This window comes from Equus przewalskii, chromosome 15 (genome assembly GCF_037783145.1).
Source record: "Equus przewalskii isolate Varuska chromosome 15, EquPr2, whole genome shotgun sequence".
NCBI classification, from domain to species: domain Eukaryota; kingdom Metazoa; phylum Chordata; class Mammalia; order Perissodactyla; family Equidae; genus Equus; species Equus przewalskii.
The window spans coordinates 24,561,604-24,584,503 of record NC_091845.1 but is presented as its reverse complement, the minus strand read 5'-3'; the positions used below and the strand labels follow the sequence as shown (position 1 = coordinate 24,584,503).

General features: G+C 48.5%; 1 protein-coding gene across 3 annotated transcripts in view; it reads right to left on the bottom strand.

The window, feature by feature from the left end:
- The window catches only part of LRIG1 (leucine rich repeats and immunoglobulin like domains 1), a 114,804-nt gene that overhangs the window by 10,019 nt on the left and 81,885 nt on the right, over window positions 1-22,900 (bottom strand). For 2 of the 3 annotated variants that reach the window (XM_008524013.2, XM_070576864.1), the window contains exons 7-12: window positions 21,030-21,173; window positions 18,246-18,389; window positions 15,816-15,896; window positions 10,241-10,312; window positions 9,336-9,407; window positions 5,274-5,437 (exon numbers count right to left, since the gene is read on the bottom strand). In XM_008524013.2, the coding sequence (XP_008522235.2) occupies window positions 5,274-5,437; window positions 9,336-9,407; window positions 10,241-10,312; window positions 15,816-15,896; window positions 18,246-18,389; window positions 21,030-21,173 (677 nt within the window). Of the gene's footprint in view, window positions 1-5,273; window positions 5,438-9,335; window positions 9,408-10,240; window positions 10,313-11,466; window positions 15,897-18,245; window positions 18,390-21,029; window positions 21,174-22,900 lie in introns of all 3 variants that reach the window. The other variant, XM_070576865.1, reaches the window with a different exon arrangement.

The window sequence follows — 22,900 nt, the reverse complement described above, 5'->3', positions numbered from 1 at the left end:
GGCCCCATGGCTGAGTGGTTACGTTTGCGCACTCCCCTTCGGCAGCCCAGGGTTTTGCTTGTTCGGATCCTGGGCACAGACATGGCACCACTCATCAGGCCACGTTGAGTCGGCATCCCACATGGCACAACTAGAAGGACCCACAGCTAGGATACACAACTCTGTACTGGGGATATTTGGGGAGAAAAAGCAATTAAAAAAAAAAAGTTTGAACTAGAGTGCTTTAAGATGTTAATTATAATCTCCGTGGCAACCACTAAGAAAATACAAAAAAATACTAAGAGAAACAAGGGAATTAAAATGGTATACTAGAAGATATCTATTTAATACAAAATTAGTCAGTAATGGAGAATACAGGAATAAAGATAACACAAGATATCAATAATTACATTAAACATAAATGAATTAAACACTCCAACCAAAAGGCAGGGAATACCATAATGGATTAAAAAACCATGACTCAGCTATATGCTGTCTGCAAGAGACACTTTAGATTCAAAGTCATCAACAGGCAGCCACCAACAGTATTAGACTGTCTCTACTAATATCAGACAAAACAGCCTTTAAGACAGAAGTTGTTACTAAAGATAAAGAATAACATTTTATAATGTTAAATGGTCAATCCCTCAGGAAGACATCAAAATTATAAACATACAGGCACCCAACAGAGCTCCACAAAGCAAGAAGCAAAAACTGACAGACCTGAAGGGAGAAATAGAAAATGCAATAATAATCATTTGTAGTGTTAATAATGGATAGAACAGCTAGGCAGAAGATCAACAATGAAACAGAAGACTTGAACAACACACCATAAACCAAAAAGACCTAACAGATATCTATGGAACAAGAGAATAAACATTCTTTTGAAGTACACATGGGTCATTCTCAGGATAGACCATGTTAGGCTACAAAACAAATCTCAATAAATTAAAAAAGACAGAAATCATACAAAGTATCTCCAGTGACAGTGGAATGACACTAGAAACCAATGACAAAAGGAATATTGGGAAACTAATTTGTGGAACTTAAACACTGCACTTCTATCAGTCAAAGAAGAAATTACAAGGGAAATTAGAAAATACATTGAGATAAATGAAAATGAAAACACAATATACTTAAAAGCTGCAGCTAAAACAGTGCTTATAGAGAGATTTACAGCTGTAAATGCCTATAGGTCATTATTAAAGAAGATCTCAAATTAATAATCCCACCTTCTACTTTAAGAAATTAGAAAAACAAGCTATACCCAAAGCAAACAGCAAGAAGGAAGTAATAAAGATTAGAGAAAAAGTAAATGAAGGAAAATACAAAAACAGAGAAAATCAATAAAAACAAAAGTTGGTTCTTGGAAAATATCAATAAAATTGAAAACACCTGTAGTTAGACTTGGGCGGTAGGGGGATGGAAGCAGAGGGGAGAAGACTCAAAATACTACAATTTGGAATGAAAGAAGAGACATTACTACCGACCCTATGGCAATAAACAAGAATACTAGGAATAACTGTATGCCCACAAATTAGGTAACCTGTCTGCAATGCACAAATTCTGAAAAAAACATAAACTACCAAAACTGACTCAAGAAGAAATAGAACATCTGAGTAGATGTAACAAATAAAGAGACAATAATTTGAAAACTTCCCAAAAAGAAAAGCCCAGACCCAAATGGCTACTACTGGTGAATTCTACCAAACATTTAAAGAAGGATTATCACTAATCCTTCACAAACGCTTCCAAAAAAATAAATGAGGAGGGAACTTTTCCCAACTCCATTCTATGAGGCAAGTATTACCTGATAACAAACCAAAAAACATTACAAAAAAGGAAGACTACAGACCTTTAAGTATAGATGCAAAAATCCTCAACAAATAAAATAGCAAACTGAATCCCACAACATATAAAAAGGATTATACAGCATAAGTGAGTTGGGTTTATCCCAGGAAAGCAAGGTTGGTTTAAATATCCAAAAATCAATGTATTATACCATATCAATAAAATAAAGGAAAAACTCCCACATGATCACCTTAACAGATGCAGAAAAAGTATCTGATGAAATGCAACAACGTTTCATGATAAAAACATTCAACAAATTAGAAATAGAAGGGAAATTCGTCAACTTGATAAAGGTCATCTATGAAAAAACCCATAGCTAACATCATACTTAATGGTGAATGACAATGCTTTCCCCCTAAGATCAGGAAAAAGACAAGGATTTCTGCTCTCACCACTTCTATTCAACACTGTCCTGGAGGTTCTAGCCAGGGAATTAGGCAAGAAAAATAAATAAAAGACATCTAGATTAGAAAGGAAGAAGTAAAACTACCTTTTTGCAAATGACATGATAATCATATATAAAGAAATTCCTAAGGAATTTACTGAAAAACTATTAGAACTAAAAACAATTTCAACATAGTTGCAGGATACAAGATGAACATATAAAATTCAACTGCAATGAAAATTTTAAAATGAAAATAAGAACAGCACTTAAAATAGCACCAAAAAGAGTAAAAAATACAGGAATAAATTTAACAAAAGCAGTGTAAGACACGCACTGAAAACTACAAAACATTGAAGGAAATTAAAGAAGAGCTACAAAAAAAGGGAAAGACATCCCATGTTCATGGATTGGGAAGACTTAAGATAGCAATACTCTCCAAATTTATCTAGAGTTCAATGCAATCCCTATTTCAAGATCCCAGTTGTCTTTATTGCAGAGATTGACAAGCTGATCCAAAAATGTGTATGGAAAGGCACGGGAACCATAACAGTCCAAACAATCTTCAAAAAGAACAAAATTGGAAGACAACGCATAGGTGTAAATCTTTGTGACCTTGTCTCAAGAATTAGTTTCTTAGATATGACATCAAAAGTATAAATGACAAAAGAAAAAAAAGAGAAATTGGACTTCATCAAAATGGAAAACTTTTGTGCTTCAACTGTCAAAAAAATAAAAAAACAACATACAGATTGAATTTTATGGTATACAAATTATATTTCTCTTCTTAAAAACAGCTTTATTGAAACACAGTTCACCTACAATACAATTCACCTCTTTAAAGTGTACAATTTCATGGTTTTTAGTGTACTCACAAATATGTGCAACCATCATCAGTCAATTTTTAAAACATTTTCATCACCTCAAAAGAAACCCCATACCTTTCAGTTATCACCCCTTCTCCCTCCACCCCTCCCCAGCCCTAAGCAACCACTAATCTACTTTCTACATAGGTTTCTCTATTCTGGCCATTTTATGTGAATGGAATCATATAATATACGGTCTTTTGTGACTGACTTCTTTCACTTAGCAGAAGATTTCAAGGCTCATCTATGTTGTATCGTTGATTCCTTTCTTATGGCCTAACAATATTCCACTCTATGGCTATACCACATTTTATGTATCCATTCATCACTTGATGGGTATTCGGGTTATTTCTACTTTTTAGCTATGATGAGTAATGTTGCTATGAACATTCATGTACAAGTTTTTACGTGGACATGTATTTTCATTTCCCTGGCTGTATACCTAGGAGTGGAATTGCTAGGTCATGCTGTAACTCTATGGCTAATTGTCTGAGAGACTTCCAGACTGTTTTCCAAAGCAGCTACACCAGTTTACATTCCCACCAGCAGTGTAGGCAGCTTTAGATTTCTCCCCATCCTCACCAACACTTGTCATTATCTGAATTTTGATTCTAGCTATCCTTTGGTGGTTGTAAAGTGGTTATATTTAAAGTTTACAAAAAAGGAGTAAGAGGTTCCCATAGGACTTGAACCTTTGAACCCTGATCTTCCACCAAGTGTTTTCATGACTCCCATTAACACTTGATGATTGTTTTAGGGGGAAGCCTGAGCTAAACTGCAGAGGTGGGGGTAAGAGATGTGAAATAAACAATTGCTGCAATCCAGAATGTGCCAGGGCCCCAAGCCAGAGGTTGGGTGCATGTCAAAAGTCCTGCCCAGGCTCATCCAAAGGGAAAGATTATGCCCTATGGCATGAGGGAGGAGGAAGGGGCAGAAAACTCAATTTTAGAGAGCTCTATAAACAACTGAATGGCCAAGGAGCAGGTATTTGATGAACAATGAATTGCACAGCCATTCTGTCCTAGGGAATGGGAGCTATATGCACCCTTACGTTCTACACAGAAGTTCCCCTGAGAGTGATCAGTAAAAAAAGCTCATTTTGGAGGGCTGCTACCACGTTGATAGTGTTTTTAAGGCTTCTTGCTGGACTTGATCAGGAGAAAGGTAGGCAAGCCTGCTCTCAGGAGTGGTGGTGGTGGTGGTGGGTGGATGTGTAGAAGGAAGGCACTTGTTTCTTGACTTCAGCAGACACACTGGCTATTGCTATACCCAAAAAGTAGGACAGAGAAGTGGACCACAGAGGCTTCCATACCACTAAGGGAGCTCCTGGTTAGGCTCTTCTCAGCAGGGATCCCAAGGCTCAGGGCAGACTGGGAGGATAAAAGGCAATAAGGGACTCGCATCTGCACAGCAGTTCCAGTCAGGCCTGCAAATCCCACCCTCACTCCTGCCTAGAGCAGAAGCCAGGAACAACTCGAAATCCATCGCATTCTTTGACCACACCTCACTGACCATGAGGCTGCATCATTCCTATCTGAGCGTGTGTGTGTGTGTATCTGCGTATATGTGTGTCTGCGTACGTGTGTGTATTCAGTGGTTCAGCATTTTCTGTGCTCTTTGCAACCAAACTTGGATCTCAACCATCCCTGGCCAACAAGATGGCAAGAGCTAGGAAGCAACAATCAGAAGGAAATAAGAATTTAAAGCTACAAGTGCAGATTTCAGTGGTTTGGAAACAGCAAGAGTGCAAGTCAACATCAAGGAATTATTTTTACTACAGCAACTGTTCTCCTGAGACTCGTTCTTCCTGTATTTAACCTTTCATTCTTGGGGTTGGAAAGAAACACACATTAAAACCCCAACCTCATACACTGAGTAAATTCACAGCTAAACCCAGGCACCAGAACCCTCTTGAAACAACACAACGATCTTCCTGTAACTGATTATTCTGATTTGTAATTGAACCAACTCGTGCTCCCTTCTGATTAAATGCATGTACTCCGAGAACCACATAATGAGGCGACGGTACCGTAAATGCTGTGTGTGGTTTCAGTGGGAAATAAATTACATCCAGCCGCTGGTTGGTAACCATGGGTTGGGGTTTAACTGTGATCGCAGGAATCACTCCCATAATGAAGAGTTCCTCCTGACCTCCTTGCCCTTCATGGAAAAAAATATCACAAAGACGGTCTTACCACACACGAAACTCTCTGGCGGCACAGAGAAGATGCTCTGGCCCTTCAGTGATTCTGGGTGGGCACAGGTGGCTGTCACAAAGGTCTGCAGCATCCTGCTCAGTAACCACGGGGGCAGCCACTTCAGCTGGCAGTCGCACAGGAAGCTGTCACTGCTGATATGGCTGAAAGAAAAACAAAAGGAACGTTTGAGGATGAGTGACAGCAAAGAAGGGATATTCCCTCAGAAGACAGAACCGTCAGTCGCCTCCAGTCAGCTTCTGTCGTTCACACCAGCAGGCTGCAATGGGAAATAATTTTTCTCACAGTTCCTCTCCAATGACCCAGAGGAAGACATAGAGTCTACCTTGAGATTCTGATAAAACGCAGCTTCTAGCTCGACAGGTTAGGGGTGGAACCCAAGATTCTGCATTTCTGACAAGCTTTCAGGTGATGCTGACACCGCTGGGTCTAAGGACCACGCTTGGAGTAGCAACAACCTAGAGTTCACACATGTTCTAAGACAGACACTGCTCTTACATGACCTGGGGATGCCGCTGACTTCTTCAAGCCTCTGCCCATCCAATAGAGATGAGTAGCACTGTTCCCCTTCTGCTTTTCCCACTCTCCTGATAAGCTACTTGGAACTTCCAAACTCAATCTGAGACTTTGATCTAAATTCTGAAACAAGTTCTGGGAAGGGCTTTTTTCTGTATGGCAGTTATTTTTTTATTTGGCAAAGCTGCCTATTTTCTTACTTCCAAATGGAAGACTGGCCAACATGCTTCCCTCTTGTTTGTGTATTTCTCTCTACACCAGCGCTATTCAGGAGGCCGGCAGAATTCAGCCCGCTCCCTAAATAGTGCGTGTTAGTTAATTGCCACTGCCCAGGGAGCATGAGAATGCACAACTTTGGTTTTGTGAGGCTCCAACCAAAACAGAGAATATTTTCTTTTTCATTTCTCAGCAGCTGAGGATCTGCTTTTTAAACAGAAATCAGAACTGCCGTCTCAGCGGACATTCCTTCCTGAGGAGTCACTCGAAGATAAGTTAAGCGAAGACTCTAGCTGCCCTGTTCCTGGAAGACTTTAAGGCCATGAACTAAAGAACGGAGGCCAGCCCGTGACAAGGATGAAGACGGAGAAAGAAGACACACGGAATTCCCTGTAATAAACTCTCTCTGCAATGCGGGGACAAAAAGGAGGTGCGGTATGCCTAGAAATTCCAAAATGGCAGGTGGGCCAATATTATAGCAACGGCCTCCTTCTCCAGACACCGTTTTCCTCAGACATCAACTAAACAAACCAAATGGATTGGTTTTCCGTTTTCTTCTATTTCACTCTGGCCTTCTAATGAGCTGAGAAACTGTCAAACTAGTAAACAGCAAGGAAGAATGAAATTGAAGCCAGAAAACCTAAATGGCTGACTGAATTACGTAAAATCGACTCCTCCCTGTTCCTCATTGTTCCCAGATTAGTTAGGCACATTAACTTCCTAAAAGAGTTTTGGGAGGTGCTTTTTCAAAGACTGAAATAATTATCTCAAAGCCATTATAACTGGGATGCTTGCCCATATTGGACCTTTCAGTCAGCATTAGATTTTGTATTTTTATTTGATGGGCAGGTAGCTCTGTGCCTAGAGCCATGCAGAGGGCTATTCTGATGAGGAGTTACTGCAGGGGGTGGAAGGGCTCTCACGGCTAGCCATGAGGAAATGGCTGGTTCCTGCTCAGCATGTGGGGAGCTTCCCAGGATGGGCTGTTTATGGTGGTTGGATAGACTGCCGCCAGACACTGGAAAACTCATCAGCCTGCTGAAGAGCAGAAAGGAGCTCTCCCACTATCAGAAGCCCCGACAGCTTCCATCAAGGGGATCCTGGCATTACTGCCCCTGTCTGTGTACTCAGCAGGAAGGCATGGGTACTACACATGCAAGTCTAGAGGAAGATAGGGGGCCATCACTGTGAGTCGTTAGGCACTGAAGTGGTTGACAGGGACATGTCTTATTTGAGCCACAGGAACAGATTGGAGAAAACAAATTTGACATTTATCCTAGATCAGAAATGTGTGTGGAAAGAGTTAAGCCTCATACCACATATTCAGTGTATTTTGGGGGCCTGCCTCCCTTGAGAATTTCCTACCTCCTCTACAGTGAAAGCCACCTCAAACAGAGGAGTCCAGACCTCAGAAGACAGTGGGTCCTTGAGGTGGAGAGAAGGCTTTCCTGAAGGATGAGTTAAGACCAACAGGACGACAGATGGAGAGGAAATGGAACCTGACGGCGAGGACACTGACCTGCTGACCTCCCCTCCACACACACATTCTTTTAAAGACAAAGTCTAGGTTGACAGACTGGATAGGCGGATTGCCAGCACCTCCAAGGCTCTGCCGACTCCTGCTGCTCTTCCTGCACCAATTAAAAGTGCAGCCTCGTCAACTGCGAACAGCACGGCCTTCCACGGCTCCTGCCTCCAGCCATCCAGGCACTCTGCTGGCTTACATTGTGCATTTTCATGATTCCAGCTCAAAGTGTGTTTCTAATCATCTCTTGTGGAAATTTACCCAGAGGATGACTAAGTGCACAGTACAACCTGCCTTCATCTGATGGGGAAAGAAAAAGACCAAGTGGAATTAACTGTTTCTCCCATCAGAGGACTGGGCCCAGGGCCAGCCAGAGCTGGGTACATGCAGCCACTGATGGGAAACCCAGGCAGGGGGCCAAGGCAGAAGCATTTTGGGGAGGTCCAAGCACCTGCAAGGGTCCAGTTATTTCCAGCTAGAAAACTGTCTCAGGAAACCTGAATTTTTAGAAGGAAAATCTCCTCTCCCTTGTCCTTCCCTCTTTCTCTCAAAATACCCTCTTCCCATTTAATCAGATTTTTACTTCCAATATTATATTTGAAAAGTTTCAAAAGCAGTAGTGTTGAAAGAAAGGCACAGGGAACACTCACGTACTCACCAGTTTTAAGAAAGAGCATCTACTTGACAGACTTGAATCTCACAGCAAACTAAATGTCATGAGGCAAGTGCCCACACCGCCTCCCCTCCCCTCACTTAGCCCGAGGAAGGTCACCAGGGACCTGCTTCTTGCTCTGGTTTCCAACTGTGGGGACTGCATGCCTATTTCCCCATTCCTACCCCACCCCGCATCCATCTAGGGTCCACCAGGAGTGGCCTCAGGAATGAGGATGAGGTCAGGGTGCAAAGATGGCCATCATTTGGCATCTGCCATTTTGCCAGCACTTGTAAGAACCAAAAGCCAGACCTTTAGGGAACTCATATTATGGCTAGGACTTATTGGCTACAGAATTGGATGAATGTATAGGAAGGAGAAAGGAAACTTGGGTGTTGCTACCTGAATACCTAGACTGGGTCCTCTGCCACAAACTGGGACACAGGTAAGCTCTGCTAACCCTTGTCATCCAAGGGCCCATGGTGAACGACTACAGTGGCAGCACCACCACCTATGAACTACTACAGGGGCTTGGAAACAGATGTGGGCTGGGCACCGCTTCACTATTCTATAGTTAGCTGTGACCATCCCACAGACCTCTCTGCCCCGCTCACAGCCCACCAAGCTCCTTAAAGAAGCCTCTGTCGATATAAGCCCTTCCTTTTAAGCAAACCCAAAAGATGAAAACTTGTCCTTGACATAAATAAAGGGATGATGATTCATTTTATGGAAGAGAGCCTATTTCACATCGTCTAGAACAATGGTCAGCAGACTACAGCCTGCAGGCCCACTGCCTGTTTTTGTAAATAAGAATTTATTGGCAAACAGCCACACTCGTTCGTTTATGTATTATTTATGGCTGCTTTCTGCTACAACAGAGTCGAGTTGTCATGACAGAGACACTATGGCCAACAAAGTTGGAAATATTTACTACATGGCCATTTACGAAAAAGTGTGCTGACCTCTGATCCTGAATAAGCCCTCATAGGGCATTTGTTTTAAAAGACATCTTACACACAACTATAAGCGGTCACCGCTGTCTCATAAAGTAAGGCATGATGCAATTAAGGCATTGCTTACTCTGAATTTCTCTACTCATGTTAATCAGAGCCACGAAATCCCAGGTACTTACAGCTCTTTAAGATTCTTCATCTTCACAAAGGCATCAAACTGGACAGATCTAATTGCATTCTCACCAAGATTCCTGCAAAAGAGCATTCTTTACTTATGCAAAGAGAAACTCCAGGTACTCAAATCAGCCACGTGTTTGAGCCAAAAGGCTCAGGGATTTTTCAGAGCAGCCTTGGTTTTGTCAATGAACCACAGGTACTAGCCAGGCCCCCGTATCCTGTCCTAATTCCACTGTAAGTGGCTATCGTTTCACATATGTTGACACAAGCACAGGGAGTAACTCTGCAACTAAAGCCAGCCTTAAGGGCAGCATCAAAGCTAAGTCAAAGCCTGCTCAGCAAGTCAACAGGCAAACCTTTCCCCAAGAATTAAGGTCAAACTTCATTCAAAGACAAAATAAACTAGGAATCAAGTACTAGAGGCATCCGCCCCCGATGGTGACAATATGAACATCTCAGGGCTGGCTCCATCCACGTCCTCCCAGGCTCTCAGATGCGACCACACCAGAGGAAACCTCCAGCTAAGCCCAACATGTCCTTAGCACCGTTAAGATGCTTTAGTGGAGGTATCAGCCTAGGTCAGGATAAAGCACCCTTGTGGAAGTGGAGAGGGGACCAGGGGCCTGCGATGGTTGAGGCAGGGCGGGAGGAGGGAGGAGGGTATTTATCCAAATACCAATTGCATTAGTTGGGAGCTCAGTGACTGGCCATATGTTCTGTAACTGTTCCTGGCATGGGCAGAATAAAGGCCAAAGTTGAAGCTGACTTATAATGAGAAGGAAGCAGCTGGCGTTTCCAAATAGCCTGTTTCTCGGTTTACAAAGATGCGATTAAATTGCTAGCAGACTTCCCCGGCAGCCACATTTGGCAGGCCTGCGGGTCAGGGAAGGTCTGGCAAGATACTCACAGGTGCTCCAGGCCTTCCAGCCCTGAGAATGCTCTCTTAGCCACGGACTTGATCTTGTTTCCAAACAGAGTTCTGCAGTTTCCAAACATCCAGAAACAGGAGGGGAAAAAACCCAAAAAACAGAGGAGGGCGGGGAGAGACAAGGGAGGGTTGGGAGAAAGAGAACACACAATTAGGGTGGTGCCATCTGATAAGTCTGTCTAGTGAGAGGCAGGTGGAAATCCGACCTGTGCTGAGATCATGGGTCTGAAGTATGCAGGCATTCCCCTCTCTGCAATGAAATACTTTTATCTTGATTAGAATTTAACGGTGATGACAGGTCGGAATTGCACGCACCATCTTGCCTAAAAAGGCCCCTCGCAACGTTAAGTGGGAATCACCTTGTCCGGCCGGGGCTGTCTCTCTCCAAGGACCACCCAAGGGTCGGGGGGGCTGAAGTTTAGCGATGGCCTCGTGGGAGAGAGGACTGATCAGTGCTTCAGGGCGAGGAAGCAGAGTCAGAGAAGGGAATGAAAACTCTGGAACTAAAAACTACCACCCACTTCTGAAAACTGCTTCCAGGGATAAAGATTCCCGAAGTGAGCAAGAAGAGGGCAGGAAAACAGGCATCCATTGAGAGGATTCCCAGGCTCTTTGCATCCTGGCACCAGGATGCAGCCACAGTGCACTGTGTCCCTGCCCACAAGAAGGCCCCACAGCCTGCAGGGCACACCACAGCGCTTTGGTCTCTGTAGCAAGAGCCCAGATTTTAAATGATGCCAGTGGGCCCAAAGTTCATTAAATCCCAGATAGGTCCTCAAAAGTCAATTTCCAAGGTCATCTAATGTCTGTACCCATGGTCTGCCTACCCAGGAGAAGGGGCTCCTGCTTCCAGGCAATTCCAATCACAACCTTAGCACTAACTGCTAAGAGTTTTCTCAGCAACCCAAATCTGGCCCCCTGCAATACACATGGGAGAAAGGAAAGCTTCTTCCACTGGGCTGTGTAATCCACAGGAAAGTCTGTTTCTGGACGGGGCGGGGGAGGACACCTAGAGTATGCTTGACATTGGTAATGAAAGAATCAAGATTCCAGTTTTCCCTCCTCATTATCAGATGCTCTGATGAGAGCCCACCAAGGCAGTCCCTCTAACTCCTGCAGGCACAGGAGGCTGCCTGCCAGTGAACACCCGAGGGCAGTGCTGGTGGATATGTGGGCTCTTCAACTCTGATATCCATCAGGATTACCTGTAGGGCTTGTTAAGACCGTGGGCTGCTCAGAGCCACTTCCTGGGAAGTCTCAGAATCGCCAGGTCTGGGTGAGGGACTCCTAGGCAACAGGTGCAGGTGGCCTTTGGAGAAAGTAGGTCTGGTTCAGCCCCTCCCCAGGAGGGGCAACTCCTTGTCTCGGATCCCACCGAGAATCAGGGGAAAGCTCTACCTTCAGACCTGCGTTAAGACTGGGACCAACAAGGGAGAACAGCAAGCACCAGCCCCTCCCTGAAAGGAGGAAAGAAAGGAAATATGAGCCTTGAAGAAAACCAAAGATGGCAGGGCAGCCTGGGCATCACCCGCCACATGGGCCCCGAGCTTTGACCTAACTGCAAAGGGCTCTTGGGGCCACCGAGGCGAGTCCCAGGAGGCTGCCTTCAGGAAGACGGGATCACCGCGGACCAGACCAGCCAGCGCCAGGAGCCACAGAGGAGGCCCCTTCTCAACCTGCTCCCCGGGCACTGCAAGCCCGAGGGGACACTCTGGGGGCAGCCACACCACAGGGTCTTCCTGATCCCCTCCCACTTCATCAGGAATGGACCCCCACTCGGGTCCTCATTTCAGCAGCCCCACAGAAACTCTGAGTTCAGCCTTCAGACAAAGCCAGCTCTGTCTCCTGCCTCCCGAGGGTGAAGGGGCACAGAGGCCAAAGACCCCTCTGCCTTTTCTTTCTCTCGGAGGCGGTCTGCATGGATAAGAAAACAATCTCATCCTGAACATTTCCACAACCTCTCTCAAACTGAAGCTTTTATTCTAAAACAAATAAACCAAACACATGGAAACCTGGTGGCCACGCTGACTTGGGCTCCCTCCCTACAGAATGAGCACGTGGGGCCCTGAGGCCCCCCTCAGATGCCCAGGCCGAGTCACTGTGGGCTCCAGGTCTGAGGAAACGTACTGAACTGTTTAGTGAAATCTCCCGTAAACGAGATCCAGGAAAAAGCTGTGCTTTATTTCGTCCATTAACTATTAGTCACACTGACCTCTTTTACAACGAGGGCAGGCTGTTGTTTCTGATGGTGACAAAAGCAATAAAACAAATTCTCAATTATGCAGGGGCTAATCATGCTGTTGGTGGATTAAAACAGGTCCTGGCATTCTCCCAGTGGACACCTGGGGCTGGGGCCGGGGCTCAAGCAGGGAGACTGTGACGGCTCCAACGAAAGGCTGCTGCGTGGAGAGAGGAGAGCTGGGACGACAGGCCAGGAGGATGTCGTTCTGGCCACACAACAGTGGGCAGCTCAGACTGGCTGCACCGGATCCAGGGCTGCCCTAGAAGGGACAGCAGGCCTCATCTCCCGAATACCACCTGCTTGGAGCTGACAGTGACCCCAGAAAGTCACCTCTCAGATCCTCTCAGCAGCCTGGGAAGCCCAGCCAAGAGCTCCCAGAGGCTCTTGCTAAAGCAGCCTTGCAATCACGGGGCTGAGGGGGGTCCCTGGACAGACTGAGAGTAGCCGTGCCACCTACACCCCTCTTCCCCCTCCCCACCCCTTGTCAATGACCCTGTGGGCTGCCCTCACTCTGTGAAGATCAGAGGGGGCAGTCTTCCCCTGGCTGCGGGGCAGCACCTCCCCGGGCCCACTCCATCTTGCAGGAATCGAGGCTCAGCCTCATAATCCAATTCTGCACATGTCCCCAACACTCCCCTGCACACATGCCACCCCTGTCTAATTCCACACCCACCCCTACCAAGGAATGCGAGCAGCAAGCTGGGACCGTGGGGCCGGCACTTGCGTCCCTCACCGTACCCAAGCGGCCCACTGCTCCTCTCTGCCACTAATTTGTGCTCCAGAAATTCTCCCTTCCCTCCTCACGTGCGATGACACTGTGCAAGCCCGTGGGTAGGTGAGTATAATCATCACAGGCAAACTAGCAAGAAAGGAACTCGCTAGAGTCTAGGAATGTTCTCGCCTTGCCAGGAAGCTCCTGTCTGAAGAATTATCCAAAATGGCTGCGTTCAGCAGCTGGAAAAATTAGGGGCAGGCAACATCCACCCAATCTTCACAGGAGGAAGCCTTTTACGGCTATGCTGCTCACTTGTTCCTTTCTCAGAAAACATTTTCATTTAGGCCCAGCCACTTGCATGGCGGGAAGGACCCCAGGTTCTTGAGGAACTGAGTGAAGCCCAGAGAGTGTCTCCCTTCCCATTCTCAGGTGGATCCCTAACACCATCCCTCAAGGGCTTCAAAGGCGAACCCGCGCCAGGCCAGGGGGACTCAGGGCACTGACTGCAGCCCCATAGGATGAATGAGCTGATGACATGACACGACAGCCCTTCTCTATGCTAACACACTCCTACCCGCCTCCCGTTCCCCAGCCCGGCCGGACACCGGTGATACAAATCACAGGCATCACACTGTTGTCTTTTTTTATCCCAGAAGAAGAGGATTCTTTGTTTTCTTTTGCAATATAACCACCATACCATCCCACCTCAATAACTGACTGCACATATTTAATGATGTTAAGAAATTATTGTTGTTCCAATTTCCCCCAACTGTGTGCATCTCTCTGTTTTTAGAAACATGTACAGAGCTTCCAGCCCCACAATGCTGATCAGTGAGGCCAGGTGGGAGGAGGCCAGAGACTCTATATTTTAACAAGTTCCCTGGAGTCTCAGGCCCAGCTCAGTGTGGAGCCCACTGCTTTCAGGGAGACTGTCAAACAGCACAGTGCAAGCGAGGAACACGGGGCTCATGCTGACTCCTTGGGACTTCAGATAGAACCGCTGAACTTAGTCCAGCAGGTCGAAGTAGGAGAAAACGTCGGGGCACAGGCAGCAGACAATTCAGAAGGTGGCACCAGGCTACAGTCACAGGCTGGCTTCTGCGGAACCAGCAGTCCTGGCGCCCCCGAGGGCCAGCCGCACTTCACATGGTGAGGAAAAACCTCCTGGAAGCCACAAGACCTAATGGCTCCAGATTTCACTGGAGGGACATGCCCTGCAAAGGACCCAGTGGTGCGTCCACTGTCCCCACCCTGCCCTACCCATGAGTTACGGCTGGGGCCGGGGAAGGCATCGACTAGCAAGGCTTGTGCTGAAAGGCTGCTCAGGTGCGCTCCGCCCCAGCAACCGCACGCCAAGCCGGGGCTCCTCCGGTCAGTGGGGGCCCATGCCTGCCCCCCGTGCTGTCCTGGCTCCTCCCGAGCTTGCTGGGAAAAGGCACCAGGAGGTGAGGGAGCAGGGAGCGTTTTGTTAGGGAACAAAATGAAAGACTGACAGGCATTTTTGACATGCTATCGGGAGGCCCCAGAAGAGACACAATCCTCAGAGAGCCAAAATACCTTATTCTGACTCAGAACTCTCTGAGTATAAAAGGTGTGAAAACCCCACTTTTCAAAACAAATTAGAAACATGACCTGTACAGAAAGACTCTCCCCACCACAGGCTTTCCGGCTTTCTCTGAGCCTCGTGCTCTGCAGCTGCTTTCAAAATATTTACACACGCACTCTGCCCAGCTCACTGTCACCAGAACGGACTCGGGAAGTGGAGGGGTGACTGTCTTCTCCTCCTCTGAACCCTCCCTCTGAGTTGCTGGTAAGCAGTAACAATCGCTCCAGTCCCCACTCCCGTATGTTCCTTGGGTGGCAGCTGCAGAAAGTGCTGGAGAGATGCAGAGAGAAAGAGGGCAGGACAACACGTGGGAGACAGGCAAGTCCTGACCCTGCCACCTGCCAGCTGTGTGGTCTTGGGAAAAATCCCCGCTCCTCTGTTTCCTCAACTCCAAAAAGGCTGGATACCACAGCCTGCCCCCACGAGACCATTAGATATAACACACACGCGCACACCTGGCAGAATAACTGGCAAATTCTAGGAGCTTCAAAAACACAGAACAAAAACACCAGAAATCTGTAATAAAAAACAGCTACCACCTTACCTTTGGTAATGATTGTTTCTAAGATTATGATTGACAACAAAAACACTGACCGAAGATGCAAAACCATCAAGAGTTACTCAGCTTTAGACACTTCACACAATTTCTAGAAACTGAGTAAGAAGGCAAGACTCCTTTGTGCAAAGAACAACAAAAAAATGTGGCTGTTTTCATGTCAGTCACGAACTCAAGGGGAGAGAATATCCAACAGGCCTCCAGACAACAGGTCTTCAGCCCCAAAGAAACCAATGCCCAGGGCAGCAAGGAGACCACTGGCCAGAGAGAAGATGTGCTGCCTCCCGCTCCTTATCCAGACTTTTCTTCCCAAACAAAGGCAGAGAAATGCGAGCCAGCCCTCCCCAGGCTGGGCCCAGAAGAAAAGGGGCGGGGAGCCGCAGAACCATCTTCTGTGTTCGTGCTCCACAGAGCTTCCAACCCCGGGATACTCACAGCTTGCTGAGGCTGTCAAGCCCTGTGAAAGCACCAGTGGTGTCCTCTATGGTGCCCGAAATGTCGTTATGGTCCAGATCCCTGGGGAGAAGACAGACAAAGCTCACCATCGGTCTCAGTTCTCAACTCATTCTTCAACATGAAGTGGGAGAGCAGACTGACACCCAATCTGCCACCTTGAAGCTCAAAAAACACCTGGGTGTATTCTAGCTGCCCAGCCGTAAGGTACAGTGAAGAGAAGCGTGACCACTGAGCCCCGGGAAGCCCAGCTGTGCACACCTTGCAGTGGGCCCTGCTTTCTCAGTCGTCTCGCAAAGCTGACACACGCCTCAAACAGGCAGTTTCCCTGGCCCCATCTGCTGCTCCCTAGTCTGCTAAGGCCGGGCCCCAGGGAGGGTGGGGGTGCAGACAGTCCTCGGAAAAGCCTGCTTTGTATTCTGTCCCCAAAGAGAGGACATCTGGCTGCTGGCACTGAGAGTCAGCCCAAAAGGTTCCTTAAGGTTCGTGTCTGCTCTCACACCCACCAGAGCCCCTTTCCTGGACTTGACTGAGAAACAAGAGGCATGTGGAGGAAAGGGATGGCAAATAACGAGGCTTTGGCACAGGGGCCACTTTGATGCTGGCATGTGGGTTTGCAGCCCTGAGCCCCCATCTCCTCACACGGCCTGCACAGGCGCTGACTCTGAGCCAGGGACGACATCTGGGTGCTGAGTCAGACTTGTGGCCCACTTGCCAGTAGGGGAGGATAAAGCCAACTTTTGAGCCCAGTCTCCTCCAACAATGCAAATCACAAGGCCGGTGACTCAGCTTCCTCCCCCAGCTTCCAAGGACAGGTCATAGTGCCAGGCGAAACATCCCACCTGGTGACCTGGCCCCCATCTGCCACACGGTCAGCCCTCTCCAACTTTCCACAAGGTTCTTGGTTCCTACACCTCCCTCTCCCAGGTCCTTGCAGACGTGGGCCAGGAACAGAAAGGGATGCTATGCTTGGCTCCCATGAGAGCCTTCAGAAGGAACCGACATTGCCAACAGGGAGGGGAGCTCTGACTGCAAACTGAAATGCTTGCTCTGACCTTTATTTTACAGCAGGAAGCTCAAGGAGCCGAGATTCAGCTGCTGGAAGGGACCTCTCCTTTCACTGGGTTCCTCCTTGTTGTCTTCACACTGAAGGACCAGGGACCTGGGGCTGCGGCTTTGTGTGCCTGTCTCCCTGCTCCTGGCCCTGGCTGCCAAAGTTGTCCTCCTCTTTCTGGCACACTCAGTCTGAATGTTCCCAGCCTTGTTCTTCAGGCCCGCGCAGGCTCCAAGGCCGACCTCAGCTTGAATAGCCTGGCGTCCGGGCTCTTTCACACTCCCCAACAATGGCACAGCATCAAAGCCCCCTCTGCCCTCTCCTCCAGGTGCAAGTGCAGAGGCTTCATCCTTTCCACCCTGGGAGAGCTCGTCTCTCTGCAGCGGGGAATGCCTGGGAAGGAGGCCTCGAACTCACTACCACTGCCTGGTGGAAACGATATGCCCCTCTTTGGGGGCTTTATGCTCATAGTTGACTGGACGTTTTCGGACGCCAACAACTGAAAAATTTTCCTTTTTTTTTTGGTGAGGAAAATTGTCCCTGAGTTAACATCTGTGCCAATCTTCCTCTGTTGTGTATGTGGGTTACTACCACAGCATGGCTGGATGAGAGTGTGTAGGTCTGTGCCCAGGATCTGAAGCTGTGAACCCTGGAGCCACTGAAGCAGAGCACGTGAACTTAATTAACCACTATGCCACCGGGCTGGCCCCAACAACTGAAAAATGTGAAGTCCCAGAAAAGCATCCTGCAGCAACTTCTGGCAACCCCACCTAACTAGGAACTTACAGGGAAATGACATTATCACCTCCATTTTGTTAAATGACTCCCAGTGAGGCTCCAGGAAGGACACAGGACTCCCTAATTACCTTTCTCTTGGACATGGGCTGTGCTGAAGAAGTTCAAATGCTGGCCCTGAGAGATAAGCCTCAGTATTCCCTTGGCTCAGATAAAAAATACTTAGGATCTAACAACAGAAGTCCTAGCAGGCAGGCTCAGGGTCGGAAAGACCGACCCCACGGCTGCCACCCTGGAGGCCGCTCCAGCACTCGGCCTGGGGACACTTCCCAAGGAGTCCGCTAAGCGCAATGCGGGAAGTACCACTCCCATAACAAGAAGTTTCTCTGAGCCATCATCACTCTAGAGGCGCCCTCCTGAGGGGAGTGAGCGAGATTTTTCTGCCCGATCACTTCTTTTCCAGTTGATCATATGGAAGTTTGAGACTGCTAACAGGTCAGCTTTGGATCCCATTCTGACTCAAAGCCAAGGCTAAGGGAACTCAACAAAGCCGGTGGATGGCTCTGCTCTGCTCTCCCCGCGGGGGCCCCTTCACTCCGTCAGCCTCACAGTGAAAGACGTACAAGACGCGCAGGTTTTTGAGTCCCTTGAAGGCGCCTTCTGCGATGTGGCTGATGGAATTGTGGCTGAGGCGCAGGATGCTCAAGCTACTCAGGTCGGCCAGGCTCTCCTCATCCAGCCGGGTGAGATTGTTGAAGGACAGAATCCTGAGAAAGGGCAGAGGAAAGCAAAGGTCACCATCAGGTCACATGGGGTTGCCTAACTCTCTACTGAACGTTGAGCCACGGTCAGCAGGGTCTCAGTGGGACAGGACACTCACAGGCCCACAAGAATCCCGAGGCCAGAAGTGGTCACACAGCCAAACCCATCAGAGCCTGACAGCCATATAGTTTGACTCCTATGGAATGTTCCTGGAGGTCCCAGGGACTAAGCAAGGTGATACAGCACAAAAACCCTCAGGCTCCAGCCCCTTTCTGCTGGTGTCCATGGCTGGCCCTGCTTCAGGCTATAAAAGACCTCTCAGACAGTGGCCTGAGACTGGACAGGAGGTTCTGACAGGGAGCAAGGGAGCCCAGATAGACTCCCGACATTGGCCAGCAGAGGGCACCACGAGCCACTGCCTGGAGGAAGCCTTCCTCACAGGAGGTTACACCTGACCTGCACTGTGCCCCAGGGCCTGGAGTCTCCCATCAGAGCTTCCCTGACCCCGCCCAAGCCAGCCTGTTCACATGATGCCCTCCCGTAAGCAGGACAGGAAACGTGCCCCCAGATCATACACCTTCCCTGATGATCAGAACCAAACCTTCTTCCTCCCAGCACACCTCCTGAACCTCTGACACGGCACGGCCCTGGGTTGGTTACTTGACAGATTAGTCATCTATCATTGAAAAATGGGAAGTTTGGGTTGAGGCAGGAAGAAGGAAAATAAATTGGGAGAAGATTAATGAGTTTTTAAAGGCAGCAGGGAATAACATTCTTTCCCTCCTGGAGAAATAAGTCATGGTGTCAGTCGCAGAGGCCTGGCAGGAGACCAAAATTACACCCTCACCTGCAATTAAAGAACTTAGCTTAAAGGAGGGGCAGGGCATACACGCTGGGAAGCAGTCCCAAATCTGGCTCCGAGGTTACCTGGATGTCGGGCAAACTGCTATGCTGGTCAAGGCATGCTTCTGTGACCTTCTCTGCCCCTTCTAAAGGGCACAGAAGACAGTGTCACGCTGCCCACCTGCCAGAGAGGGGCCTCGGGAGCGTGCCTTTCACTGCTGCCTCCACATCAGGGGCTCGCAGCCCCTCCGGTGACTCAGAGCACTGCTCCTCCCCTTAGTCATCGCACTGGCTCAGGCCTGGGGGACTGAGAAGACCTCTCGTACTTCCCCACTGCTCCCAGGCCTGCACGACAGAAAACCATGGGTCCTGGGAGTTCCCGAGGCAGGTCAGAGCCTGAGCAAAGAGTGTGTCAGAAGCCATCCAACACCAGAAGAGAATACCGTGCAAGGACACTGCCCTGAAGGGTGAGGAAGCTAAATCCAAAGGGTTCACACCAACACACACACACACTCACAAAACCCAAGGAAAGGGAGCCCAAGGAAAGGGGCAGGACCACTGCTGTTTGCATTAGATAAGGATGGACTCGCTGAAATACAGACTGCAGTCAGTGTGGGGTGGTGGGCAAGGGAGAGAGGCGAGGAGAGGGAGAACACGGAAGAACAGATAAAATCACCAGCCGCAAGACTCAACACTGAGTTTAAACATCCCCAAGTGAGCCTGGTGAGGCCAAGAGGGAGCCAGGGTGCACAGAGGCTGGGCACTCTTAACGATCGTTCACATCAGTGCGTCAGTCTTTTCCTATAGTCAAGCCTCGGGAAAAAGAAAACGCACCCAAATTCCTCTCAAAAAAATTAAACATACGTAATGGACTAACCTAGAACTGACAAACCTTCAGCACATTAAACGGAAACAGCAAACATGGTGGGGATCTACTTTTTTCCTTCAAAACAACCAACCTTCTGGACATGGGACAGAGACAAGGGCACATGGATATGTCTGCTGAGTCCCTGGCAAGGCTGCTTTCATTATCAGTGACCCACCCCGATGTGGCAGGACAGCCCAGGCCCGGCCCTTCAGCACCCAGGAGAGAGCCTGTCACTACTGGTGTCGGGAACCACGGGCACCAGCTCAGAAGACCCCCGTCCCAGCTATCCGGGAATCTCCGTAAGGGAAGTGTAAACACACATCCACATCAGCACAGGAGCCTCGTCGCCAGGCCCCGGGAATGCAGGGTGGGGAAAAGGAGGAGCCAAGTGCCCGGCAGAACTACGAGGACATGTAAATTCTCCCACTGTCATGTGTCATCTCTCGGGTTCGCTGTCCTTTGTGTGTTTGAGCCCAAATAACCCCTTTCACTAAAGAAGCGCATGCTACTTGGGGTAGCCATTAACGTACAGTCGCTCTCCGAACAGTTGCAGGGAGAACACTTCTGTAGGCTGCCCCTCTACAAGAGAGCACTCTACCTTGGGAACTTTCTCTAAGGCCAAGAAGCCCCTGGGGGTAAGGGCTCCCTGCAGGGACCTAGAGCTACCCTTGCACCGCCGCTAATCTGAAAGCAGGGGACGGGGACACAGAGAGGAGACCAGGAAGGAGCAAAGCTCAGATCACTGAGGTGTGCTGGGCCCCAGGGCCCTGCTCGGGGCCTGCCTGGCTGGGTTCTGCTTCCCTCCACACCAGGCCACTGCGTGCCTCTGAGCACCCTCCCCCGGAGGCCTCCTCAGGTCCACTGTGCTGGGGAATGCGCCAGCCTAGGGCTTCCTGGGCTCTGGAGTATTCACGGACAGGTAGAGGACACTTACAACTCGTGCAGCTTCTGGCAGAAGCTCCAGCCGTCGCGGTTAATGCGAGAGATGGAGTTGTTGCTGAGGTGGAGCTGGTGCAGGGCCGTGAGCCCATAGAGCGAGCCGCTGTTCACTTCCACCAGGCTGTTGTACTCCAGGTGCCTGCAACGACAGCCCCAGGCAGGGTGAGGACAGACTCTCCCCGAGGTGCCCATTCACTCCCTGACGGACAGGAGATGAGCAACTACTCTGCGTCAGACACTGGTCAGCACCGAGGACCTAACAACAGTGTGCGAGACAACTGTGGGGTGTGCCTGTGCACATGTGTGTGTGCGTGTGTGCCTGTGCAGAAGACAGGCAAACCCACATGGATGCTCAGTCTACCCAGGCAGACTGAGAGAGAGTTCAGAGGGCAAGGGGATGCTTCCTGGAAGCAACCTTTTTAGCTGAGAACGAGTGAACCAGGCACATGAATGGGAAGAGGAGTTCCAAGCAGAGAGCAAGGCCCATTAAAGACAGAGAAAGAAGAGAGAATAGGAGGTAGCTCTCATTATTATCCCCATCTTACGGATGAGGAAACTGAGGCTGAGAGATGGTAGGGAACTTGTCTAAGATTCCACAGCTTAGCAAGTAGTGAGGGGCCAGAATTCAACCCCAAGTCTGGCTAGCCAAGTGTGGGCTCTGGACCACAGTGCCGAGCGTCACGGCTTCAGACCTGCGGTCAGACGACTTTGATTTAAATCCCAGTTTTGCCACTTTGCTGGTTGAATGAGCCTGGACTTCTATAGAATGGAGATATCCAAGAAGCATCCAGTGTATAGGGCTGCTGTGAGAAGAAAATAAGAAAACACATGCCAGAATTTCAGCACAGTGCTGAGGACTTAGCTCCCACCATGTTTCTAAGTGAGGATGTTATGACCCTGCTTCTCGACCCTGCACGCCCTAGCCAAGGACGACTCCACCCCAAAGAACTGGCCTCTTGAACAAGTGTTGCTCCACATTCAGTATCACAAGGGCTTTGGGCAACCAGATTTTGCTTATCTCCATCGTTCTGCCTCTGCTCAAAAGGTGAGAACATAATTTATAAATAATCTCTAAGGCAATTCATCACCCGCAATTTGTATGAATTTGTCCAACATAAAACCAAATGGTATGTGCTAACTCCATTTTCTTCTGAGAATTCTCCTTTAATCTCAGTTCACCTGGATTTCACAGTCCAAAATGAGTTTTAACAATGTCATGTAAAAGTGTCTTGAACACATAAGAACAGAGGTACAGCTGATCAAAGGCGGATGAGGAGGGGCCGGCCTGGTGGCGCAGCAGTTAAGTGTGCAGGTTCCACTTTGGCGGCCCAGGGTTCACTGGTTCGGATCCTGGGTACGGACATGGCACGACTTGGCAAGCCATGCTGTGGTAGGTGTCCCACATATAAAGTAGAAGAAGATGGCTACGGATGTTAGTTCAGGGCCAGTCTTCCTCAGCAAAAAAGAGGATTGGCAGCAGATGTTAGCTCAGGGCTAATCTTCCTCAAAAAAAAAAAAAAAAAGGTAGACAAGGAGAGTGAGCAGCAGGGGCGGGGTCATCGAGAGACAATTTGATAATGAGGATGCACAGAGAATGGATGGAACGGGACCTAGGGTTTTTGGTTTTTGTTTCAGTTACAAAATAGCCCATAAAAGATACAAACATCATGATATAACTTATAGTGACTAGGGGGCAGGGGTGGGCGTCTTGAGCAAGTTAAATCCTTGACCATAAAGTGAGAAATCTCAAGCTGACAAATCAAGATAGTGGTGTAAGTGCATTAACTTGGACGTAACCACGAGCAAAACCCAAAAACAGAAAAAAAAAAAAGAGAAATGATGAGAAGTGACTGCCCCTTGGGAGTC